The following is a 24,316-nucleotide window of genomic DNA, read 5'->3' on the forward strand; positions in this document are numbered from 1 at the left end:
GGGTTTTTTTTGAACAGTCAAACTGTTATAATACCCCAAATGGACACATAGGCTCATTAAATTCGTCTCTCAAAATTCTACTGTGAATACTGAAATGGATAGGTCTCCTATATGGCACTGTAACTTCACGAAATAGTGCCAACGACATACAATGGGGGTACCGTTGTACTCAGCAGAAGTAACTGAACACATAATAAAACTTTGTACAGGAATAGCACACACCAACTTTACAAAATACATTTGAGAAGTTCTTTGCTATAAGTTTGTGTGCGAAAACCCCCCAAAAACACAATTTTACTCCAATATTTAGCAGAGGTTGGCGGTAAAATGGCTACGTAGAAAGTGTCAAAACAACCTTAGGTAAATAGCCTGTGGTGTCTACTTTATATAAATATATACTTTTGTGTGGCAATTTTGTTTTATTTTATGGCTATTAGGCTTACAAGACAAACATACCAAATTCTAAAATCGCTCCACATTAAAATTTTATTTTACTCCTTGTGCTTTGTGACCTGTAACTACCAAAAAAAACTTAAAATCCCAGACACATTATATATTCTGTAAATCAGAACAAATAAATGAATTTATTTTTAATTACTTTCCTTAACCTGCACTAATTATGCACACATTATTATTGCAAAAACTGTAAAAAAAAACCAATATTTTTCATTTTTTTTGCATTTTTCTGTATTTTTTTTATAATAAGTAAGCATTTATATATATATATGTTATATCAAATTAAAGCCCTTTCTGTCCTTTAAAAAACAGTATATAATATGTGCCGGTGCAATAAATGAGAGAGATGCAAATTGCAGTTGAACGCAAACAGCAAGAAAATGCAAAAATTGCTTGTGTCATTAAGCGTAAGTCAAGCTTCTGAAGCTCTGTCCTTAAGGGGTTAAACTTACATTCCTGAATGTCACATTTAAAGTTTGTTCAGAAGTGGAAGAATGCATCTCTAAAGTATATTTAATGGTATTTTGGTACATATTTATAAAGAGACATTCTGATCCACAGTTTTAAAAATGGAACAACCATTAGGAACATTTAATTGTCTTCCATGATTAGTCCAAAGCTTTTGAAAATGTGTAATTCAATTCTTTCCACATAACTATCACTGTGTGAGACAGGGACTGGAGAGTGTCTTATTGTACTCTATAAAACATAAGCTTAATTGTGTTACTTATGCTACATTTGGACATTTTTCCTGTTTTTTGTTGTATTTTTGTCTTCGCTTTATTCAAGTTTATAGGTAGATTTTTGCAGATATATTTGTGTGTTTGTAGGTATTTATTCGTAACATTGAAATTGATTGGGCGAGTTATAGTAAGTATTTTATTAAATGTTTTGTTAACCTAGAAAAACACAATGGTACCACAGCTACTACTACTACAAGACTTCTGTATTTTTGCACTTCAGTTGTTTCTAGTCAACTCAAAATAGACCAATATGTACACATTTAACAATTGTATAGTCTTCTTACAGACAGTCATGACTTATCTGTACACCTCTGTGGAAAACTAGTTATTAGGCACATGTTGATTTTATATTGTAATGCTGGGTAAATCTGCATAGCAAATTAATAATGACAAAGAAAAAGCAACAATTGACAGTATAATATGTGAAAATTATTTAAAATACAATTTTCATAATAACTATCTATAAACACTGCACTGTGTGATAATGATTACATAAGTGGGCTCGGAATTTAATTCTGTGTTTCCGGAATCACTTTGTGATGCTAAGTGCCTAAACTAAATTTATGAGTGGAATGAAGAGAGAAAAAACTGACAATCTACTATGAGGAAATTATTGAAAATACAATTTTAAAAAAAGAGTTATAAGCACTGAACTTTTATGATAATTATTTAGTAACAGAGTGCAGAGTTTTATTGTTCCATGTGATATAAAATAGAATTTATACAACTCCATTGGAACTGTTTAACGGACATTGATCCTCATCTAAAAAATTTTTTGCTGCTAATTGCTTTTGAAGTGATCCAACCAAACAATTCAACCAGACCCGGTGCCACAATTAGGTTTCCTGGTGGGCTCCCTCTTTCTGGGGCCGCAGCTCTGGGAGAGCGGTTCTTGAGCCGCTTCCAACTCCAAGCCGTTCCTCAAGGCGCCTGAAGGTGGGGGCGCCGAGAGGAGTCCTGTCACAGGGGGCCAGGAGGTGGCCATCTGGCCACCTCAGGGCGCCCCAAAGCTGTATTAGGCAAGGCAGAGCAGGCACCTGCTTACCTTGATGGCAGGTGCCTGCTTCGCCATCAAATGCCGGTGACCGGAGGAGAGGGGGACGATACAGGCGCGCCTTCTGTAATGCCGGGAACCGGAATATGATGTCATTCCCAGTCCCTGGTGTTGGTAGAATTGCTGTGGTGTTTCTTTGTATTTGTTTTGTCACAGCTAGCAAGTTTTCCTGAACAACACAGCCACAGGAAGGAGTAAAATGCTGAGTCGATTTGGGGAGACTACAGTCTCGACGAGGCTACTTGGGCTCATGGCAAGACGGTTGGAGCAGAACATTCTGTAAGGCTAATCACCCAACAGCTGACAGGTTTTATACAATTATTATTCTGGTTTGAATAAAGCTGTGGCTATTGCCCTTACCCTCTAAGAACGTGTCTGGTCTCTTTACTGGGGAGCAACGCTTGGGTGTATGGAAAAAATAGTCAGCGGTCATGATATGAACTTAAACTTTCATTATATTGCACTAGATAGATGCAATGTAAGGAGTGTAAAACCTCTATTTACAGCATGAACAATACATAGAATATGAATGAACACAAAGACAGTATGATGGAAGGACATAAAACCATTTGAGTGATAAAAGCACATCACCAATACATACAAATAATAAATAAATACAAATTGTACAGCACACATGTATACTATAATATGCTTCACATCACACTTAGTTATAACGGGTATGAATGAAGATGAGACAAAATAAATATATAAGCATATATTTATAAACAAATACATATAATTTCAACAATAAATGCTTTAAAGCAGTACATGAAAATGAAATACATAAAAAAATAATATAAAATAAACAAGGAATATATTAAAATAAATACATTGTATACGGCTTGTAATTTACATAGTGTCAGCCAATGAATATCTTCAAATGTAATATTTCATTAAAACAATTTATTTACCTAGAATTACATTTACAAATATTTAAAATTTTGAAAACATAAAAATTTTCATGTGAAAATAACTTTTTTATTTCTTTTTAAAACAACATACTTGTAATCTGAATTTAAATAGTTTTTATACTGTGACTATACATATAATGTATAATGCATATGCTGCAGGATTCTTCATTGCCTAATTATTTAATCTTATACACCTTTTTTCTGAATTCTACATACTACAGGGCAGAGAGAGACGTCTAGACAGAGAGAGATACAAATGTTGTCTACACTGAGAAAGATCCATTTTTTGCAATATGTGAGCCTAGCTTCAGACAAGTAACACATAACAGTAATATTACCTGAGCTTAGAGTAGAAAGGATTGTAATAATGTATTTTATATATACAGGGCCATTCCTGAGCTTGTGCACAGGGTAGGGGGCCAGAAGAGGGTTGACGCCGACAGGAGCAAGCCAATGGCGGAACTACAGGGGTCACAATTGCGAATGGGCCACTATGCTCCGCCTGCCACAGAGGCCCCAGAATTTGGAAGGCTGTCCACCTTAGGGCCCCCTGAAGAAGGCGCTTATTCACTAAGTAAGAGCAGGCACCTGCTTACCTGTAAGGCAGGTGCCTACTCTAACAAAATATACTGGGGGTGAGAGCAGGCAGGTGGAGGGATTGCTGATGTTCTTCCAGCCCCTCACTGGGAGCAGTGAGAAACTGGAAGAGCAGAAAGGTTACAGGAACCACTGGACCCAGGGAGAAGATCCCAGTGGAGCCCAGGGAGAGGACCCACACCAGCTGTCCTAAAGGAAAGAAAGCTGGATGGGCCTACAAAATAACATTTATTTATGAATGTGTGTGTGTGTTTAAGAATATGTAAATATGTGTGTGCAAAACAGAATGGTTGGTGTATGTAATAACAAGGAAGAAACCAATAGTGTATTACATAATATACAGTAAATTAAAATAATAAAAATTGGTCCACTCTCACTTTTTGGGAGTGTCGGTTCAGCTCCAACTTGAATGCTTGGGCGTAATGATCCCCTCCTAGGGATATGGTGTGGTGCAGGATCTGCGCGTGGTCCTTGTAATGGTTGGTTTCCTCGTGGATATGTGGAAGAAAACCAAAATAATATAGTGCAGTATGCCAAACCAAATAGCAGCAGAAAAGCGTAAATCTTAACAACAGAGGAATTAAACTAAGTACCAATTATATTAAGACTTCTATCAATTTTTTGGACTTAGAAATCTATGTTGAGGATAATATTTTAAAAACTCACTTTTTTCTAAAAGTTCCATTTTAAAACCTTCATTGACCTTAGAAGTTGTAATTATGGACCCTGGCTTAGCAGTGTACCCAAAAGCCAATTATTACAAAAATAAACTGTACTGACCCTACTGTCTTTAACACTCAAGCAAATATTCTAAAAAATAAACTAGTAGAAAATATTTATAATGCTACTAACCTTAATTTGTTATTTGATAAAATTTGAGATCTCAAAAGAATTTTAAATTATAACCTAAAAATTAAAAAGGACATGACTCTACCTATAGTATTTGACTACAATAATAAAAGCAAAAAAGTAAAAAAAAAAAAAACCTGTAAATGAATATTGGGACATTCTTAAAGAGAATGACATAATAAAAGAAATTTTACCACCTAAAATCAACATTGTTTTTAGAGGAGCCCCTAATTTATGACCAGTTTTAACCCCTTAAGACCGGAGGTCGTACAATTACGTCCTTTTTTAAGCGGCTCTAAACGCCGCCGGGCGTAATTGTACGCCCTCCGTTTTTTTTACTTACCCGGTCGCTGGCGATCTCACGCCAGCGATTGCGGTTGGGGTGACTCCCAGGGAGCCCCCCGCGGCACGTCCGCCCTCTTCAGCCCCCCCGGGCCATGTGAGAGTGAGGTCCTCACAATCACATGGCCGGTATAGCTGGCTGCAGCAATGCCAGCAGGGGGACTAACTGTAATGACAGTTAGTCCCCCTGCTGGCTGGAAATAAAATAAAATAAATTAAAATAAGTGTAAAAAAAAATTATATACTTAGATCATATATATATATTATATATATATATATGATCTAAGTATATATATATACACAAATACATACACACACATACACCGTCTAGGTGTATTTTACTATTAATATATATATAATTATATATATATATATATTAATATCAAATTACACGTAGACTGATACTGATTAAATATATATAATTATTGTTATATATATATATATTTATATATAATATAAAAAAATATATGTAAATACGTAAAAAAATTTAATTAAAAAAATAATTACAAATAAATAATTAAAAAATATATAGATGTGTGTTATTTCGTTCTAACTGTATTGTGATATTAATATATATATATATATATATATTTATATCAAAATACACGTAGAACGAAATAATATATATATATATCTATATACATAAATATATACGTATATATCACTATATATATATACCTATATATAAATAAAAATATTTTAAAAAAATTATATATATATATATATATATATATATATACACGTATATATACACACTTATGTATATATATATACATATATTAATTCTACACATATGTTTATGTAATATTTTTACATAATTAGGTATCCTAATTAATTACAATTAGCGGTACCTGCCTGACAACCCATGCCGAAAGCATAGGGAATTTAATTTGCTAGCACTATATTTAACCCTATAACTTTCCAAGACACCATAAAACCTGTACATGGGGGGGTACTGTTTTACTCGGGAGATTTCGCTGAACACAAATATTAGTGTTTCAAAACAGTAAAATGTATTACAACGATGATATCACCAGTAAAAGTGACGGTTTTTGCATTTTTCACGCACAAACAGAACTTACACGAACGATATTATTGCTGCAATACTTTTTACTGTTTTGAAACAACAAAATATTTGTGTGCAGCGAAGTCTCCCGAGTACAACAGTACCCCTCATGTACAGGTTTTATGGTGTTTTCAAAAGTTACAGCGTCAAATATAAGGCTTGTGTTTCATTTTTTTCACATTAAAATTCGCCAGATTGCTTACTTTGCCTTTGTGACCCTATGGTAGCCCAAGAATGAAAATTACCCCTATGATGGCATACCATTTGCAATAGAAGACAACCCAGGGTATTGCAAATGGGGTATGTCCAGTCTTTTTAGTAGCCCTAGTCACAAACACTAGCCAAAATTGGCGTTTTTTGCATTTTTCACACACAAACAAATACTAACGCTAACTTTGGCCAGTGTTTGTGACCAAATGGCTACTAAAAAAGACTGGACATACCCCATTTGCAATACCTCGGGTTGTCTACTATTGCAAATGGTATGCCATTATGGGTGTAAATTTAATTCCTGGGCTACTATACAGTCTCAAAGGCAACGTAACCAATCTGGCAAATTTAAATTTCAAATGTAACATGCTATATTTGAACCTGTAACTTCCCAAAACACCATAAAACCTGTACATAGGGGGTACTGTTTTACATGTGAGACTTTGCTGAATACAAATATGTGTATTTTATTGCAGTAAAAGCAAACCGTATTATGACATTGACAGTTAAAATGTCATGTAGAACTAAAAATATAACACAATTTCTTATTTTCTCCCATTTGTTTCATATTAAATTATGTTTCATAGCTAAATATTTGATATTAAATTAAAGCCATGTTTCCCCTGAATAAAATGATATATAATAAGGGGGGGTGCATGTAATATGAAAGAGGTGAATTACGGTTGGACAGACATATAGCGCAAATCCCAGGTTTTGTTTACGTTTTGTTTTGTTCACAACTTGTACATTTGGCTCAGTCCTTAAGGGGTTAACCAAAAACTACATGAAAAAAAAACAATAAATGCTAAATCTACTTTTTTAAACAAACAAGGTTTTTTTTTAAATCAAAATGTGTTCTGCTTGTAAACAGATTTAACTGTGATGTTACTAAGAAAGAATATGAAATAAAAAGCTTTATAACTTTCAACACTAAAAAGGTTGTTAAAGTATTGGAGTGTCCTTGTAACCTGTAATATTTTGGTATGACCACATACCGGTGTCTTAAAATAACAAAAGCTAACAATTGCAAAAGGTTTTATTAACCACACAGTGTCAGAACACTTTTTAATACATAATAGAAATCATAATCTTTTAAAGTTTTATGTAATTGACACATGCACCATACTACGGCGTGGTGGCAATAGTATTTAAAAGTTTCTGTACTTGGGTTCTCCACCCGCCATGTTTTCGGCTTTAGCCTTCTCTACTACCATGCACTTTTTGCTAGAGCCGCACCTCTCTATCAGAGGCTTGGCTCTCTTACAGAGGCTTCGTTTTGAGGCCTCTTCTAGTTAGTGAGTTTTCCCACAGCCCCTCACGAAGCCTCTGACAAATTTTTAACTGTTTCTCTTAGTTTATTTCAATATTTATATTTTAAATAAATGCTTGTTGGGTTTATAAATACCTTAATCTACTCTGACCATACCTCCGTAAAGCAACCTTAAAACTTTTATTTCTTTTAAGATTTTTCATTCTAATTAATTTTGGTCATATTGTTATTTTCATATTTTACTCCCCTATGGTCCTTTTACTCTGCAAACACTTTTGATAAAGCCAGTTAATGGTGAAAAACGTTAAGTGTATCTAAATACTGTTTTATATTAACTTATTTTACTTCTTATTGTGTTATTGTTTGTTTTTACAAATAAAAATACTTTTTTATAGGACATTACTGATTGCTGTTGGATTCCTAAACACATATATCCTGGTGGGAATGATAATACTATCTGGATTACCCCCATTTTGAGTAAACCTAATTTTGCTCTACTAAATGTGAGTAAGTTTTTATCTATTTTATCTTCTCACTCCATATTTTACGGTGTACACTTTTGTGGGTTTATTTCTCTTTTATGTAAACATACAGAGATATACCATTATCACCTATATTCTTGAGTGGGGATCATAGCATTTCATGCCATACCTGTGGAATGATCGTTTAGGCTCCATAACATGTCAGTGCACATCTTTATATTGCTTTTCTACTGCTATTTGGTTTGGCATACTGCACTATGTTATTTAGATGTTTCCTTTATTTTTTTTCATTCTCTACCCGACAAGAGAGACACCGGATCTGGTGATTAAGCTGCCTTTTGAACTGTATCAGTAATTTACAAGTGCTGAATTCCCCCCTCCCCCCTTTTTTAAATATGTGAGTATTACTGTGTGTCTGTCAGTGAGTGTGTCTGTCAGTATGTGTGACTGTCAGTGAGTATTTTGCAAATAAGTGAGAGTGTGTGTCTGTCATTGAGAGTGTGTCAGTGTGTCTGTCATTGTGTGTCAAATCAGTGAGAGTTTGTGTCAGTGTGTGCCAAATCAGTGAGTGCATGTCTGTCAGTGAGAGTGTGTTTCTCTTAGTGAGAGTGTGTGACATTTGCAAAAAGAGAAAAGTTAGTAAGATCGCCATGCCCACCATGTTTTTGCGCCCAGCCATCTCTGACACTAGAATCAGTTATATATATATATATAATTTAGTGAGACATAGAAGTAGAAAACCATACAAGTGTAAGCCTAAACAGTAATTGATTGAGTCAAAGTAAAAACAGAGAGAATCCTAACATTTCAGGGTCAAAAAACAGACTATGCACATTTGTACAAGATGCAATAAAAAAAAACATATTTATAAAATTAGAACACTTACAACACACTAGGGAATAAAGAATATGTAATTATGTTTTTTACAACCAGGCAATTGGCTGATATTGGGGCCTCAGTTTAATATTATTGGATAAGCTTTTAAAATGATTTAATACAAAAAAAACAAACAAACAGTACATGAAAAAATAAGAATATTACAAAAATTTTAAAAAAACTGTAACAGTTTATTCAAAACATTAAATCATCTGAAAAGCTTATCTGACAATTTAAAATTGAGGACTTAGTCGATAATTGGTTATGCTGCAAAACTATTTTATGCATGCATGGAGACAAAATGTAGCCTATGGCGCTGCCATTTAGAATTAACAGGATTTGGTAATACGAAAAATGCCTTCAAGATGACAGCCCTGCATAACGTTATTATGATGGTCTGCATCGTGGCATACTGTTACTGAATCACTTCTTTCAGGACAGTTTAATTCCTACACTGAATTTTATTTTTTAAAGCTAACACATTTTTGATAAATAAAGTGGCAAGTAAATATTGTATTAAACATTCAAAGTCTTGGAAAGTTATGACTCTCTTTTAAAGGGACACTATAGTCACCAGAACAACTACAGTTTATTGTATTTGTTCTGGTGAGTAGAATCATTCCCTTTAGGCTTTTTGCAGTAAACAATGTCTAGATGTTCATAGAAAATGCAGTGTTTATATTACAGCCTAGGGATAACCCCACTGACTAATCCTCAAATGGCTACTAGATGTGCTTCCTGGGGCAGTGCTGCACAGTGTAACTGACATGGCATGGAGACACTGAACTTTCTTTACAAAGATGCATTGTTGCAATGTATCTCTATAAGGAGATGATTGGTCGGGGCTGTGTTTGACTTGTGCTGGCTCTGCCCCTGATCTGCCTCCTTAGCAGTCTCAGCCAATCTAATGCTTTCCTTTGGGAAATCATTGTGATTGGCTCAGAATATCACTTCTGATGATGTCAGCCAATCAGATAGATCAGGGGCAGAGCCAGCAGCTGCAGACTTGAATAAAAGTAAGAGTTTACTATATTTATTGGGGCAAGGGCAGAGGGGCTAGATGATGGCTTTAACACTAGGTTCAGAAATATGTGTTTGTGTTCCTGACCCTATAGTGTTCCTTTAAGAAAACAAAAGTATTCACAAGCTCATTAGAGCAGACTTACAAGTTTATTCACTAAAGTGAGAATTCAAAGTGAAGGTCGTGGGTAGCCAAACTGCAAGCCTAGCTGATTTGGAGATTTTTCGACTATTTTGACTTCAATAGGGTTATTTAGTAAAGTAAGAATTAAAAGTGAATTTTAAATGTAACACCAGAGTAGCTAAACTTGAAGCACAGGTGGCTTAACCCCTTAAGGACACATGACATGTGTGACATGTCACGATTCCCTTTTATTCCAGAAGTTTGGTCCTTAAGGGGTTAAAGAAACTTTCCAATTCGGCTAATTTTTAAATTCACTTTGAATTCACACTTGTGAATATCCCTGATTATTTTAAATTATCTTTGTTTTAACTTTGAATTCTCACTTTAGTGAAGAATAACAGGGTTGAATTATCTTTTAGATACCACAGCCTGTCCTAAATATTTTGTAATCTGTCTAAGCTCCAGAATTCCAGTAGAATTTTTTTTTTTTATCCCTGATGCTACCTACAAAGTATAGATAAAAGATATCAGAGTTGTTCTTACAGAATCCGATCAGGCCTTTCTGCAAGTTTTAGAGCCTCATGCATTCCCGCAGCAGATAACTTCCTGTTGATGTTCCTGTACCTGCATTGTAACAGGTTTCGATACGTTGTCCTCAGATCTCTGTTAAAAAATGCGTAAATAAAAGGGTTTATTAGAGAGTTTGCATATCCCAACCATAAAAATGTCCTCTCCATCCACAGTGGAATGCAACTGCATTCAGTTCCGCAAATAAAGGGTCTCGCTGTTGAAAGTATAAAAAAGGGTAACCAGCAAACAGTGAATGCTCCTACAATAATTCCAAGTGTTGTAGCAGCTTTTTGTTCCCTCTTAAAGATGGAGATATTTTTCCTGTCATTTCTGAGTAACTTGGAGAAATTTGAACATTCTTCTGATTCTCTGTACATTTTCACAACCCCGTTTGCCGTGATCATCCCTTCGCTTTCTTCATGGCGTGGAAAGCCACCAAATTTGTGTTTTGCAGCACTTTGCTTTGCCGCTTTGAAAATTCGGTAGTACATGAACAACATCACTGACATTGGGATGTAAAAGGCCACAGCTGTAGAGTAAATGGTGTAACCAAAATCTTGGCTTATGAGACAAACTTTATCATCGTTTACATTCTGGGCCCATCCAAATAGTGGAGGTAAAGTGATGGAGGCAGAAAGAAGCCAGACACAAAGGATCATTTTGGCCATGCATCTTCCGTTCTGCCTCACAGGATACGTCAATGGTCTGGTAATTCCAAGATATCTAATACAGAAAGAGACATGAAAAATGATCATAACATGCCTTCAAAAAATAGCTTCAGTAGAAAGCTAAACATATTCCATACAGAAGACATGTATTCAATAACAACTGATAACTAATTTCAAAAGTTTTAAATTATTGTGATGGCTTTTCAAGGTTAATAAAAAACTACTGAAGCTCAACTCAAAGGTAAGTGTTCATGATTAGTTGAATTTCTGAGATAAAAACACATTAATATTAGAAGGATCTCAACTCTAACTCTTTAACTTAGTGAAATGTAAGGTTGCTTCGAAATAGTAAATTTGCATTAAAATCTACACCGGTATCATAAATAACTCCCACTCAGCTACTCAGATGACAGCATACACATTTATTTTAAATAAAAATATATAAAAAAAAAAATAGCTTTCAAGAGTTTTCCTCTCTTCCTCAGGTCTGAAGAAATTGACCTATACAATTTATTTTTATTTCTTTCGAGATGCCTTTTATACTTTTTTAATTCAGAACTCTACGACGTTGTGTGTGTTTCTGAGCAAATTAGTTGTGGTTTAATTTGACATGCTGCTCAGATTTTATCAGTATGTTTTAGTCTGGTTAGTGAGTTTACATGGCCAGTGTGTGCCGAACTGGATCGTGCTAGCTCAGTGGGCTCAGTGTAAAATTATTAAGGATGTTGTAGTCCAATAACAGTTTAATGGCCATTGTTGTACATCCAACTCTAGAAAATGACAAAGATTATGATTTTCCAGATAAGCCTATTAATGCCTGATTTTGTTAAGTCTGGCACTCATGAGGAACATTTCATGAATGAAAATAATTTGCTAATATAATTGTAGTTGTTTAGAATGTATTGTACTCTGTCTACTCTGTCTTTACAGAGGTTTTCCGCAGTGGTGCTTGGCAAGTCATAATTGCGTGAGAATAATTGGAATCTTTTTCAGGCTGAAAGTGATATCTTGGACATAAAAGGGTTATATTAACATGTGCTTTGTTGTTGAAAGCAGTATCCAATTATGACACTCCTATTTATGGTCAGATATTTGTGTTATTGATATTTTTCAGCTTGCATTTAAAAACAACAAAACTTTTTTGACTGTAATATAATAGCAGTCAGTTTCCTTCACTAGCATGCATCTCAGGGCCTGCCCAGTGCCACCACTCACTCATATCTGGTGTCCCAATAGCTTGCATTTAAAAAAAAATAAAACTTTTTGGACTGTAATATAATAGCAGTCAGTTTCCTTCACGAGTGTGCGTTTCAGGGCCTGCCAGGGCACAGTGTCACACCAGTGCAACTCATATCTGGTGTAACAGTAGTGTATATTAAAAAAAAAAAAATGTTGACTGTAATAGATTGAATAGCAGTTAGTTGTCTGCCAGCGTGTGTGTCAGGCTCACAGCGTATACTGTGCCCACTTGCCCAGTGCCACCACTCACTCACTGGTGTCCCAATAGCTTGCATTTAACAAAAAAAAAACTTTTTGGACTGTAATATAATAGCAGTCAGTTTCCTTCACTAGTGTGCGTTTCAGGGCCTGCCAGGGCACAGTGTCACACCAGTGCAACTCATATCTGGTGTAACAGTAGTGTATATTAAAAAAAAAATGTTGACTGTAATAGATTGAATAGCAGTTAGTTGTCTGCCAGCGTATGTGTCAGGCTCACAGCGTATACTGTGCCCACTTGCCCAGTGCCAACACTCACTCACTGGTGTCCCAATAGCTTGCATTTAACAAAAAAAAACTTTTTTGACAGTAATATAATAGCAGTCAGTTTCCTTCACTAGTGTGCGTTTCAGGGCCTGCCCAGTGCCACCACTCACTCATATCTGGTGTCAAAATAGCTTGCATTTAAAAACAACAAAACTTTTTCGACTGTAATATAATAGCAGTCAGTTTCCTTCACGAGTGTGTGTTTCAGGGCCTGCCAGGGCACAGTGTCACACCAGTGCAACTCATATCTGGTGTAACAGTAGTGTACATTTTAAAAAACAAATACAATTTTGACTGTAATAGATTGAATAGCAGTTAGTTGTCTGCCAGCTTGTGTGTCAGGCTCACAGCGTATACTGTGCCCACTTGCCCAGTGCCACCACTCACTCACTGGTGTCCCAATAACTTGCATTTAAAAAAAACTAAACTTTTTTGACTGTAATATAATAGCAGTCAGTTTCCTTCACTAGTATGAGTTTCAGGGCCTGCCCAGTCCCACCACTCACTCACTGATGTCACAATAGCTTGCATTTAACAAAAAAAACTAAACTTTTTGGACTGTAATATAATAGCAGTCAGTTTCCTTCACGAGTGTGCGTTTCAGGGCCTGCCAGGGCACAGTGTCACACCAGTGCCACTCATATCTGTTGTCACAGTAGCTTGCACGCATAGTACCACTAATCAAAAAAAAAAATGACAGGCAAAGGGAGGCCACCACGCAGGGGCCGTTGTGGTTGTGGTGCTGTGATTCCCTTTGGCCCTAGAATAATGCCCAGTGTTCAGAGGTCACGTAGCCTGAACTTGAAAAGTTCTGAGGACATAGTTGACTGGCTAACACAGGACACCCAATATTCTACAGCTTCCGCTCGGAAACCTCGACGCACCATCCTCCTCCAGCTTAGCTTCGGGCACCTCTCAAGTTACCACTCGCCCGCCTGCCGCCAACACCAACACTAGTACCACAGCCGCTTCACTTAGTATGTCAGAGGAGTTATTTACACATCAGTTGGAAGAAATTAGTGATGCGCAACCATTATTGCCAGAGGATGTAGATAAAAGGGATATGTCTCAGTCAGGCAGCATTACACACGTACGGTGTGATGATGATTATGTTGTACCCACTGCTGCTTCCTTTGCCTAGTTGTCAGATACAAGTGAAGCGGTTGATGATGATGATGCGTCCGTGGATGTCATGTGGGTGCCCGCTAGAAGAGAAGAAGAACAGGGGGAAAGTTCAGATGGGGAGAAAGAGAAGAGGAGGAGAAGACAAGTTGGAAGCAGTGGGAGGTCATCGCAAGGAGCTAGTGGCACAGTCAGACAGCATGCATCGGCACCCGGGGTCAGCCAGACAGCATGCCAATCAACGCATGCTGTTGCCACCACCAGAATGCCGTCATTGCAGAGCTCAGCAGTGTGGCATTTTTTTTCTGTGTCTCTGACAACAGCGATGCCATTTGCAACCTGTGCCAAAAGAAACTGAGTCATGGGAAGTCCAACACCCACCTAGGTACAACTGCTTTGCGAAGGCACATGATCGCACATCACAAACGCCTATGGGATCAACACATGAGTACAAGCAGCACACAAACTCAAAGCCGCCATCCTCCTCCTGGTCCAGCATCTTCAGCCACGTTAACCACTGCTGTCCTCCTTGCCCCCTCTCAACCATCCGCCCCTCCGTCTCTCGCCTAGAGCAGATCCTGCTCATCTGCCCACAGTCAGGTGTCTGTCAAGGACATGTTTTAGCGTAAGAAGCCAATGTCACAAAGTCACCCCCTTGCCCGGCGTCTGACAGCTGGCTTGACTGAACTCTTAGCCCGCCAGCTTTTACCATACAAGCTGGTGGAGTCTGAGGCGTTCAAAAAATTTGTAGCTATTGGGACACCGCAGTGGAAGGTACCCGGCCGAAATTTCTTTGCACAAAAGGCAATCCCCAACCTGTACTCGATTGTGCAAAAGGAAGTAATGGCATGTCTGGCACACAGTGTTGGGGCAAGGGTCCATCTGACCACTGATACCTGGTCTGCAAAGCATGGTCAGGGCAGGTATATCACCTACACTGCGCATTGGGTAAACCTGCTGACGGCTGCCAAGCATGGAATGCGTGGCTCTGCAGAGGAGTTGGTGACACCGCCACGACTTGCAGGCAGGACTGCTGCCACCTCCTCTACTCCTCCTACTCCATCCTCTTCCATAACCTCCTCGGCTGAGTCCTCTTCTGCTGCTGCGTCTTGCTCCACATCAACGGCACCCCCCCAGCTTCCCAGGTACTATTCCACATCCCGGATATGGCAGTGTCACGCCGTCTTGAGGTTGACTTGCCTGAAAGCAGAGAGTCACACCGGACCAGCACACCTGTCCACCCTGAACGTACAGGTGGATCAGTGGCTGACTCCGCACCAACTGGAGATCGGCAAAGTGGTTTGTGACAACGGAAGAAATGTGTTGGCGGCATTGCATTTGGGCAAGTTGACACATGTGCCGTGCATGGCACATGTGTGTAATCTGATCGTACAACGCTTTGTGCATAAGTACCCAGGCTTACAGGACGTCCTTAAGCAGGCCACGAAGGTGTGTGGCCATTTCAGGCATTCCTACAAGGCCATGGCGCACTTTTCTGATATCCAGGGGTGAAACAACATGCCAGTGAGGCGCTTGATTTGCGACAGCCCGACACATTGGAATTCAACACTCCTAATGTTCGACCGCCTGCTCCAACAAGAAAAAGCCGTTAACGAGTATTTGTATGACCGGGGTGCTAGGACAGCCTCTGCGGAGCTGGGAATTTTTTTGCCACGTTACTGGACGCTCATGCGCAATGCCTGTAGGCTCATGCGTCCTTTTGAGGAGGTGACAAACCTAGTCAGTCGCACCGAAGGCACTATCAGCGACATCATACCATTTGTTTTCTTCCTGGAGCATGCCCTGCGAAGAGTGCTGGATCAGGCCGTAGATGAGCGTGAAGAGGAAGAGTTGTGGTCACCATCACCACCAGAAACAGCCTTATCAGCATTGCTTGCTGGACCTGCGGCAATGCTGGAAGAGGATTGTGAGGAAGAGGAGTCAGAGGAGGAATGTGGCTTTGAGGAGGAGGAGGAAGACCAACCACAACAGACATCCCAGGGTGCTCGTTGTCACCTATCTGGTACCCATGGTGTTGTACGTGGCTGGGGGGAAGAACATACCTTCAGAGAGATCACTGAGGACGAGGAACAGGACATGAGTAGCTCGGCATCCAACCTTGTGCAAATGGGGTCTTTCATGCTGTCGTGCCTGTTGAGGGACCCTCGTATAAAAAAGCTGAAGGAGAACGACCTGTACTGGGTGTCCACACTACTAGACGCCCGGTATAAGCAGAAAGTGCCTGAAATGTTACCGAATTACGGCAAGTCAGAAAGGATGCAGCAGTTCCAAAATCAATTAAAAAGTATGCTTTACACAGCGTATAAGGGTGATGTCACAGCACAACGGGAATCTAACAGGGGAAGAGATGAAAGTAATCCTCCTCCTCCCACGACCACGCCGGCAAGGACAGGACGCTTTACAGACATGTTGTTGATGGAGGACATGCGGAGCTTTTTAAGTCCTACGCATCGCCACAGCCCTTCGGGGTCCACCCTCAGAGAACGACTTGACCGACAGGTAGCAGACTACCTCGCCTTAACTGCAGATCTCGACACTCTGAGGAGCGATGAACCCCTTCACTACTGGGTGTGCAGGCTTGACCTGTGGCCTGAGCTATCCCAATTTGTGATAGAACTTCTGGCCTGCCCCGCTTCAAGTGTCCTGTCAGAAAGGACCTTCAGTGCAGCAGGAGGTATTGTCACTGAGAAGAGAAGTTGCCTAGGTAAAAAAAGTCTAGATTACCTCAGCTTCATTAAGATGAATGAGGGATGGATCCCGAAGGGACTGACAGTGGGCGATATATTCGACTAAAAAAGGCCTGATGAGGGGGACTACTTAACACACCACTCTTATCTGGTGGCACATTAGATTGCACACGCAGTGCCCCAAATTTGAAGTAGGAGGACCGACCAAGCATCTTTTTCCATCTCCGGCTTCCTAAAATCGATGCCTTATATACACGTCCCCTGATAGGGGACGTAACAGGGATTAAACTGATAAGAATAGTACTACTTAACACACTACTCCTATCTGGTGGCACATTAGATTGCAAGCGCAGTGCCCCAAATTTGAAGTAGGAGGACCGACCAAGCATCTTTTTCCATCTCCCGCTTCCTAAAATCGATGCCTTATATACACGTCCCCTGATAGGGGACGTAAAAGGGATTAAACTGATAGGAATAGTACTACTTAATACACCACTCCTATCTGGTGGCACATTAGATTGCACGCGCAGTGCCCCAAATTTGAAGTAGGAGGACCGACCAAGCATCTTTTTCCATCTCCCACTTCCTAAAATCGATGCCTTATATACACGTCCCCTGATAGGGGACGTAACAGGGATTAAACCGATAGGAATAGTACTACTTAACAAACCACTCCTATCTGGTGGCACATTAGATTGCACGCGCAGTGCCCCAAATTTGAAGTAGGAGGACTGACCAAGCATCTTTTTCCATCTCCCGCTTCCTAAAATTGATGCCTTATATACACTTCCCCTGATAGGGGACGTAACAGGGATTAAACTGATAGGAATAATACTACTTAACACACCACTACTATCTGGTGGCACATTAGATTGCACGCGCAGTGCCCCAAATTGGAAGTAGGAGGACCGACCAAGCATCTTTTTCCATCTCCCGCTTCCTAAAATCGATGCCTTATATACACGTCCTCTGATAGGGGACGTAACAGGGATTAAACTGATAGGAATAGTACTACTTAACACACCACTCCTATCTGGTGGCACATTCGATTGCAAGCGCAGTGCCCCAAATTTGAAGTAGGAGGACCGACCAAGCATCTTTTTCCATCTCCCGCTTCCTGGGTGGAGGAAGAAAGACCTTCAATGACATCAGTGAGGACAAGGAACAGGACATGGCTAGCTTGGTATCCAACCTTGTGTAAATGCGGAGTTTGCGGTTGTGCAAATGGACTGTTTGCGGTTGTTTGCAGTGCATTAAACGGGGAGTTTGGTCTGTCACTGTGAAGCGGGCGTAATCCTTACACTACCTGATCGATACAACATCATACCTGATGTTTTTTTTTTTGTTTTTTTTTAAATTCTTTATTTTTCTTGTGCATTAGAGTTTACAACAGAGATACCTGCAGCGCCACAACAGCGTTTACAGGCGTTTCATAGGCATACATAGTCATGGCATAACTTAACCGCACAATTTTTTTTTTTTTTTTTTTTTAAGCATAGAAAAACACAGGTTAGTAACACATTTAGGTTTTTAAACTTCTTGTGTGCTGACTAGCAGAGCCTGTCTATTGAGGTGGGTCACATTGCTTTATTCATACTACAGGCTATGATTCTATCCGGTACAATAGCAATTAGAGCCGTTTTAACTTTGCCTAACTGGCTGAGAGTATTATCTCGGTTGCTCGTACGTATGGCATTAAACCGATGGCATAGTGTCATCAACTGAGCAAGTAATATATACCAACATGGAATAACATGAAGTAGCAGGAGATTAGGTCCCCAGTTTATTTATGAGCAAGCTACGCGTATTGGCAGATTTTCACACGTTATGGATTAGCATAAGTATTCGCTCGTTTCAAGAATAGGAACCAGCTTATTTAACCGATTAACTGACATTACGTAGCATTCAGGGGTATACAAGATTAGCGTGCGCCATAGGTTATAGGCTGGATTTTGCAAAAGAAGACAAACAGGCTCACAGATTATGGGTTAATGTCGCTCGTCAAGGGGTTACCTCCTGTCTAGTTATTGGTGGGAGTGATGAGCAAAAGTATATACAGACTAGATATAAACATAGTTTAAATGCGATCTATATATGGTTAGTAGTATGAAAAACCTCAGGTACTCAGTTCTCTGTAGGTAAGAAAGAGGGAGTCCGCAGGAATTTGGAACTTGGTAAAATTGCGAGTTATACTGAAACCACTGGGTCTGATGGTATAACGTCAGCTAGAATTCACCCAAGTCTCAGCATATTACAGCAGCTTCATAGTTCAGAATGGATGAGGTATGGGCATTGTGTCCTTGTATGCTATGCTTGGGGCTGTTTGGATAGGCCAAGTGAACCTATTCAGCCGATGCCCCTGCGTGAGGCCAGTGCCATCGAGTCTGCCGGTGGTGCTGCTGAGTGCTGGTCCCGTGCGTCCCAGGAGTGTAGTCTGTGAGACTGGTCAGTGTCGTGAGGGTTTCCTCTGTGCTGGTTCGGAGCTGTTTGTGCTGCTGGGTGGAAGGATGGACGGGTGGATCGTCGGGTCCTACTCTGAGGCTTGGGGTCGTGGGCGCTGCTGTGTAAGGGCCCCGGTTCTGTTCCCCGCCATGCTGAGCTTCGGTGTTTCTTCCCTCCGAAGGCTGCTCGTGGGTTACAAGGTGGGTTATCCTGCAGATGGCGCCGGGTGGCTGGGCGTATCCACGCCTTTACTTCTCTCATCGCTAGTTTGTAGCTTTGTCTCTGGGTTTTAAACTTCGCCCAGAGATAGGTGCTTAGCCGGATCACAAACTCCATTGTGTGCTTAGGTGGCTTAATGGGTGTTCGCTTGGTAATAGGTTGCTCCTGAGCCGCCATCTTGGCCGGGCTCAGTTTGTCTTGCATTACCTCTCGCTTGGAGCCCTCGCCATGCGGTATTAAGGGGAAAAGCTCCGCCATTTTGGATCCCCAATCAAGGCCGCGTGGCTTGGTGCAGTTGGTAGCTGTGGACTGAGTCTTTAGGTCGCTTGAGAGGGACCGGGATGACCCCACCGGTCCAGAGGGGGGGGTAGGAGTGCTGCAGGCTTCGTTACCAGAGCACGAGAGGATCGGCCGCATCCACTCAGCTCCGCTCCAGGTAGGCCGCAGCAGGGTTCCCAGGTACTCAACAAAAGATACACCCGAGTTTGGTGTCGGTCTGCTTGTCTGGGATCCCCCGTCCTGATGAGAATATCAGGCTTGAGTGCCAGTAGTTTTTTGCCGTATTTAAGCGTTCATTTAAGCCAGTTAGTCAGGAGCTCCGGCTTGCTGCGTCCAGCTCGCTCGGAGGTCAGGCTCCACCCCCCCATACCTGATGTTTTAAAGCATGTTATTCCAAACAATTTAGGAATGTTAGGTGATTTATGCCTTATAGATTAAAACCAGACTCTGCATCAACTATGTAATTTTCCATGGGAGTTTTGCCATGGATCCCCCTCCGGCATGCCACAGTCCAGGTGTTAGTCCCCTTGAAACAACTTTTCCATCACTATTGTGGCAAGAAAGAGTCCCTGTGGGTTTTAAAATTCGCCTGCCCATTGAAGTCTAAGGCGGTTCGCCCGGTTCGCCCGTTCGCGAACATTTGTGGAAGTTTGCGTTCGCCGTTCACGAACCGAAAATTTTATGTCTGCGACATCACTACTTATCAGTTAAATTACTGTATTCTAAGGTAGCTGTCATGAACCTGAAATACAATAAATCATCAAATGTAAACAATCAAATAACTGTGAACAGAATTGTACAAACAGTGAATTACAGTCTCAATTATCCTTGAGTTTTTCTCCATCTAAATTAATAGGTAGCGTTGCTTAATTATAACACTGAGGCAGGGTGCTTCAATGTAGTCTTTACACAAAATGCCTAAAGAAGTGGTCCTTTAACATGCAATAATTATCTTTAGCTAATTTCCAATTGTGTTGTGTTTGTTATTGTCTTACAGTGTTGAAGATTTCATTTTCCGCTTTTTTATTGTTTGTTTTTGTTTTTCTGTTTTCTTTTTTTTTTTTTTTTTATTGCTTCTTGTTCCTATTTTGAAAGCATAACATATTCTCTAGTGGGATCTTTATTATTCATGGACCAAATGGCAGAAGATAATTTATATACCATGTGAGGGAAAACACATAAAGACTTTTATGCTATCCTTAGACTACTTGGACTACATCTACTGCAGTTTTAAGAAGTTTTACTTTTGATATAAAAACACATGTTTTTTTCTTACATTGGAGACCTCTGTTCGTTGCATCTTTGTATTGTCTGTGCATAAATGTTACATTATCAGACATAATGGGAGAGAGGTTTCAGTGTCATGTTCTAGAATAAGGTGCAAAGTTATAAACATGAAATCACCAATAGATGTGTGCCTGCTGGTTCCACTGGTTTCCATGGTTACTGACTATTTTTTAGAACTTTGCACCATTTTTCAGGACATGACACTCCCCTAACTCTATAATAAACCCTAACTCCCCTAAATCTATAATAAATGTAATTGTTACAGGATTAGTGTCTGCTACTAAAAAAAATCGCGATCACTGCATAGTTCTGATAAACTGGTAAACTGGGTGATGAACAGCTAGATTTCTCATTAGGCACATTGGTCAGTTACAGTTAACCACTTCATACATATAAAATAGATTGCGCATTTAATTCACCCTTTTCTATGGTTGCAGAATCCTGCTACATTGTTATTTAAATCATAAATATTCTTAAATGAACAATGCCTGCAGTTTAAATGCCTATTCTATTCTTATCTTTTCAGTTTTACTTAATTTATTTATTTTCTGTGTGTAGCGAATCATTTCTTTATACATATATATAGTAATAATATATACATAATTGTGTTTTTATTTTTTTTACTGCTCCTCTCCGTCCCTCTGTTGGTTGTTTTTTCTCACTTGAACTGTTAACCAAATGGTGGGAAAATGTACCTATCCGTTTATTGCAAAATATAGACAGAATATTTATATTGTGTAAAAATTTAGCAGTACACTAATTTCCCTATTTTCATGCCCTTTTTGGCTCATACAAATCATTTTCCCAAACCTTTTTTCCGGACGATGCTCAGAATACTCAAACCGCCACATGAACGAGTGTCAGTGGTCCCAAAATAAATGTAATTATCAGAAAAAAATGGTTCAACTGAACACTGTTTTTTCTGCCATACACAATTCTACTTAATAGACGTTTCACAATCATTTCTAATACACCATGCAGCTAAAGTACAGTTACATTGTGTTATATCGAATATGCAATGGTATCTATTTAAAAGGCATTTAATTAACTTTGTTTGTCCCTGCACTAACAATGACTTGTTAATTAATTAAATAATACATGTTTATATAATATATGTAAATCATCAAGAAAACCATATAAACTGTGAATTTATTTTACTATCATACTGTGCATTAAATAAGACTAGATGTAATATAGTAGAGGTGGATTGTTGAGTAAAAGCAAAGATAAAAAAAAAATGAAAAGTAAGAATAAATTACACTCAAGTTTATGACTAATTATTATGACCCACTACTAAATAAGCCAATAAGAGTATATTAATGTATTAACCCCTTAAGGACACATGACATGTGTGACATGTCATGATTCCCTTTTATTCTAGAAGTTTGGTCCTTAAGGGGTTAAAGGCAATTGGAAGTTTAATACATTGGAAGCAGGCCCGGACTGGCCATCGTTCATACAGGGCAAATGCCCAGTGGGCCGTGATGGCCATGGGCCTAAGCCGGCAGGGGAGATAGTGCCGTCCCTGCTGTGTGCCTTCTTGGGCTGGTGGGGAGATCAAAGATCTCCCTCACTGTCCCACAGGCAGTTACAAGCGACCACTGGCTGGGGAGGGAGGGAGAGGAGGACCCAGTGGAGCTCTTACCTGCAGTTCCGCCAGATTCCTCTCGCAAGGTCGGAGTGTTGCCGCGGTTACCACGGCAAAGCTGAGATCTCGCTCGATCTCGCTCGAGTGAACTCTAGCCTTGTAGGCTAGAGCTCATTCACCACTAGGACCACCATGGATGGTAGCACGGTCCCCCCTCCCAGGCTAGAGGTAAGAAGGGAGGGGGGATATCAATTTTTGTAGATTTAAATATATTTAAATCTATCCCCCCACAAACACACAATCCCAAACATATTCACACACACATTACCCACACACACACACACACACACACACACTCACACTAATAGAACCCTCACACACACACAGCACCCTCAGACACACACACAGCACCTTCAGACACACACAGCACCCTCAGGCACACACAGCACCCTCAGGCACACACAGCACCCTCACACACACAGCACCCTCACACACACACACAGCACCCTCACACACACACAGTACCCTAAAACACACAGCACCCTCACACACACATCACCCACACCCACACAGCACCCTCACACACACATCTCCCTCACACACACATCTTCCTCACACACACAGCACCCTCACACACACACAGCACCTTCAGACACACACAGCACGCTCAGACCCACACAGCACCCTCACACACACAGCACCCTCAGACACACATATATAATATATAAAATAACCCTAAGGTAATTAACATACAAAAATAATTAGAAACAAAGAAAGTGACAGCAGATAAAAACACCCTTCACACAGGGAGTGCAGAATTATTAGGCAAGTTGTATTTTTGAGGATTAATTTTATTATTGAACAACAACCATGTTCTCAATGAACCCAAAAAACTCATTAATATCAAAGCTGAATATTTTTGGAAGTAGTTTAGTTTGTTTTTAGTTATAGCTATTTTAGGGGGATATCTGTGTGTGCAGGTGACTATTACTGTGCATAATTATTAGGCAACTTAACAAAAAACAAATATATACCCATTTCAATAATTTATTTTTACCAGTGAAACCAATATAACATTTCAACATTCACAAATGTACATTTCTGACATTCAAAAACATAACAAAAACAAATCAGTGACCAATATAGCCACCTTTCTTTGCAAGGACACTCAAAAGCCTGCCATCCATGGATTCTGTCAGTGTTTTGATCTGTTCACCATCAACATTGCGTGCAGCAGCAACCACAGCCTCCCAGACACTGTTCAGAGAGGTGTACTGTTTTCCCTCCTTGTAAATCTCACATTTGATGATGGACCACAGGTTCTCAATGGGGTTCAGATCAGGTGAACAAGGAGGCCATGTCATTAGATTTTCTTATTTTATACCCTTTCTTGCCAGCCACGCTGTGGAGTACTTGGACGCGTGTGATGGAGCATTGTCCTGCATGAAAATCATGTTTTTCTTGAAGGATGCAGACTTCTTCCTGTACCACTGCTTGAAGAAGGTGTATTCCAGAAACTGGCAGTAGGACTGGGAGTTGAGCTTGACTCCATCCTCAACCCGAAAAGGCCCCACAAGCTCATCTTTGATGATACCAGCCCAAACCAGTACTCCACCTCCACCTTGCTGGCGTCTGAGTCGGACTGGAGCTCTCTGCCCTTTACCAATCC

The 24,316-nt window shown here is 39.7% G+C and overlaps 1 protein-coding gene across 2 annotated transcripts in view; it reads right to left on the minus strand.

Annotated features, from left to right (window-relative positions):
• The window catches only part of HTR7 (5-hydroxytryptamine receptor 7), a 110,262-nt gene that overhangs the window by 25,096 nt on the left and 60,850 nt on the right, over positions 1–24,316 (minus strand). Inside the window, exons 3-4 of one of the 2 annotated variants that reach the window (XR_010085446.1) lie at positions 10,544–11,293; positions 4,139–4,249 (exon numbers count right to left, since the gene is read on the minus strand). Coding sequence is in view for 1 of the 2 variants with exons in the window: in XM_063433599.1 (XP_063289669.1) it covers positions 10,544–11,293 (750 nt within the window). In the remaining variant the exon portion in view is untranslated. The remainder of the gene's footprint in view (positions 1–4,138; positions 4,250–10,543; positions 11,294–24,316) is intronic. The other variant, XM_063433599.1, reaches the window with a different exon arrangement.

This window comes from Pelobates fuscus, chromosome 10, assembly GCF_036172605.1.
Source record: "Pelobates fuscus isolate aPelFus1 chromosome 10, aPelFus1.pri, whole genome shotgun sequence".
In the NCBI taxonomy this organism is placed as follows: Eukaryota; Metazoa; Chordata; class Amphibia; order Anura; family Pelobatidae; genus Pelobates; species Pelobates fuscus.